This window comes from Pteropus alecto, unplaced genomic scaffold, assembly GCF_000325575.1.
Source record: "Pteropus alecto unplaced genomic scaffold, ASM32557v1 scaffold33, whole genome shotgun sequence".
Lineage (NCBI taxonomy): Eukaryota > Metazoa > Chordata > Mammalia > Chiroptera > Pteropodidae > Pteropus > Pteropus alecto.
This window is the reverse complement of record NW_006435762.1, coordinates 4,476,750-4,479,857: the sequence shown is the minus strand read 5'-3', so window position 1 is coordinate 4,479,857 and position 3,108 is coordinate 4,476,750. Positions and strand designations below refer to the sequence as shown.

General features: G+C 34.7%; 1 protein-coding gene across 4 annotated transcripts in view; it reads right to left on the bottom strand.

Moving 5' to 3' along the window:
• FNDC3B (fibronectin type III domain containing 3B) overlaps window positions 1-3,108 on the bottom strand; it is a 295,959-nt gene that overhangs the window by 210,945 nt on the left and 81,906 nt on the right. For all 4 annotated transcript variants that reach the window (XM_025046052.1, XM_006910837.3, XM_015588553.2 and 1 more), the window contains exon 3: window positions 2,043-2,118. In XM_025046052.1, the coding sequence (XP_024901820.1) occupies window positions 2,043-2,118 (76 nt within the window). The remainder of the gene's footprint in view (window positions 1-2,042; window positions 2,119-3,108) is intronic.

Below are 3,108 nucleotides of genomic sequence, written 5' to 3'. Positions count from 1 at the left end.
AGTGGATTTTATATTTTATAACTTGATCTATTCAGTAATCTGCTTTGATGGATTCTATTATAAATACTCAGTTGTAGAGGGACACAGTATACCTACCAATTCATGAGGCCTCAATGTTACCATGCCCAGAGGCCTCATTGCTTTCCTACTGAACTGAAAACATCAGCTTCATCCTGAAAGGTGAAGTGACTTTTCATCCAGTTTTTAAGATACAGAGTGGATTCAGAGTTTTATTTGTTGATAATATCCATTTATTAAAGTACAATAAGGAGATAGAAGATTCTATATCTCATACTATTTAAAAATATTTATTTCCTCTCTAACCTGGAGTTTTTTCTTATGATTTATCAACAAAGACTGGGTTTTGTTTTTAATGGTTTAGAATGCCACAGATCAATTTCAGGAACACAATGGTCAGATAAATGCAATCAGTAAAAACACTAACAAAATGGTTAAGTCATTGTAGATTAAATGCAATTAAAACTCATTAGGCTTGGATCTTTGAAAATATATTCATTTCTCTAAAAAATTTTGTTTTTCCTAAATTTTTATTTATACAGGCACAAAAATAAGTAGTGAACTTACAAAGCAGCATGCTCTATTATGCAAAGCAATAGAAAAATCAACTTTTCCACGTAGCCCATTATGGAAAACAAAAAGTAAAAGGCTTTTTTCTCCTCGTTTGTTAACAGATTGGTAAGCAAATCCAGGTATTAAAAATAAGCCCTCTGGTCAGATTCCCATCCAATCAATAACCTAGTATTGAACTCAATTCTATTCCAATTTACCATAACCCCAATCACTGCCAAAAACAGCTGTCATGAACAATGCTCTCCAACACAACAGTGTTTGTTTACAGGCTAATACAGATCTAGATTAACCTTCCTGCACAGAACTCCATAGAGATCAGAGTACCTACATAATTTCTTTCCAAAGCGAACTACAGAGAAGAGACATTGGTATTACACAAACAAGAAATTATGTGAAATGCCCTAGGAGCTGTACACATTTAAAGAACTACCCCTGAGGAAACTCACCTACACCTAGAACTTATTTACATGAAAAGATTCTGTACTCTGAGCTGATGCTCTAAAGGAATAAGACTTTTGAAGCTCTTGGGAGGGGGTATTTTACATAAAAGAGGGACATGAATTATTGGGGGTGGAGGATGGGCTATGGTGGACAGCTTTCTAAGATGGCCTCCAGTGATTCCTGTCTGTTGGTATTCACACCCTGGGTAATCCCCTTTCTTGAGTGGGCTGGACCTAGTACTCCCTGTTGCCCACTAGTTGCTGCTGAGATGAAGCCAGCTGCAATAATAATGTAATAATAATGTAAGTACCCCCTTGGAGAGGTCACTTAGAGAGGACCAGAGGGAAGCCTCCTGCCAATAGCCTGCAAAAAACTAAATCCTGTCAACAACCACTTGAGCGAGCCTTAAAACTGACCCTCACACATGCTTTACAATGAATGCAGCTCTAGCCCACACCTGAGCTTCAGCATTTTGAGAGGCCCAGAGCCATAGCACACAGCTAAGTTGTGCTCAAATTCTTGACCCAAAGAAACTGCATGACAGTAAAAGTTGTTTTAAGCCACTAAATTTGGGGGTAATCTATCAGTTGGTAATAAATAGCTAACAGATAGTTTAAATACAGATTTTACCTCTAAAAGCATCATTCAGATAGCATCACAATAAATATTTGAAACTTTAGTCTAATTTTAAAAAGTATTTGCTGTTCTGAATTGGAATTTTAGGGTCTTTTAAAATCTCTGCATTTTTCAGATCTACCAAATTCTATAATACATGAAACCACTGTAAGCTTTCCAAAGTTAAATGAATTCACTTAAAAGTCAATAGAATACTAGAGGAATATTTAACTTTGTCCCTTACATATCAAAGGCGTACATCAGCACTGGAAGGACAAAGAAAAAAATAAATTTTATTTCTAGAAAATTATATGCATACAGAGAAAAATATTACTTTCTTAAAGTAATAAAGGAAAAATCCTTTGATTAGAAGACTTAAAAAAAAACTTCCTTACCTTGAATGCACTGAAGTGTCCCATCCTCAGCTCTTATTGTAAAAGTCTCACCTGGATTAACTTGAACGAGAATAACCTGCCAAAATAACACATTAATTTCAATTTAATACTAGAACATCTGGGATTTCTCAACAGTTTTAATCACCTAAATTTATGTACCAGACAGGAAGCATGTGGCACAGAATCTTGTATAAACACAAAACTTACGATATGTCTTAGACCTGGTTCAAATGTAAGGAGGCTAAGTGCATGCATTTGAGATTAGCTAAATGAATTCTCCTGTGTTGCTTATGATGTTATATAACTAAAAAACTCAATTTTAAGATACTTTTTCTTTCACAGAATTCCTTTTATTCTTTCACTAATTTAGAAATGACAGGTAAAGAAGAAAAAAGACTAGAAGCCATACTTATAAAAGAAAATTGTGCGGAGAAATAAGGTTCTGACCTAACACTGTTGCATACTATTCCCAAGTGTCTGTTACTGACCTGGGTTATATGATATAACTGTGTAACAATAGAAAGCAATTTATAAGAAAAACATTTTGGGGAAAAAAGTATCTGTGTATAAAATCTGAAAATAATAATGAACAGTACAAAATAAATAATATTACAAATAGGTTCCACCAAACACTCCAAGTTTTAAATCTATTACTTAAATGTCAGTGTTTCAGTCATCTGAACATAAATATTTAATATTAGAAGACAACTTCCAGAAGCCTGGGCCATGCATGGCAATGGCAAAGTATGTTCTTTCAAGATCCTCGGAGTTTTAGTTCTAATCTAATTTAGTTCCTTAGAGTAAAAAAAAAAGGGGGGTGGGGAGGGGAGAATCACTAATTTATATCTAAATACAAATTAAAGACATAATCCAAGCTTAAAACTATAGTTAAAAATCAACATATACAAGGTTAACACTATTAAAATAATTACTGTATGTTCCTAGAAACTGGAAAGATGCCATCATTCATCTTCCAATTCCTGGAGCAGCCTCGTTCCTCCCTGCTGTGAAACCATCAACCCTGTCTGTAATGCTCCTTCTCTACTCCTGCATCTCTGCCCACTAC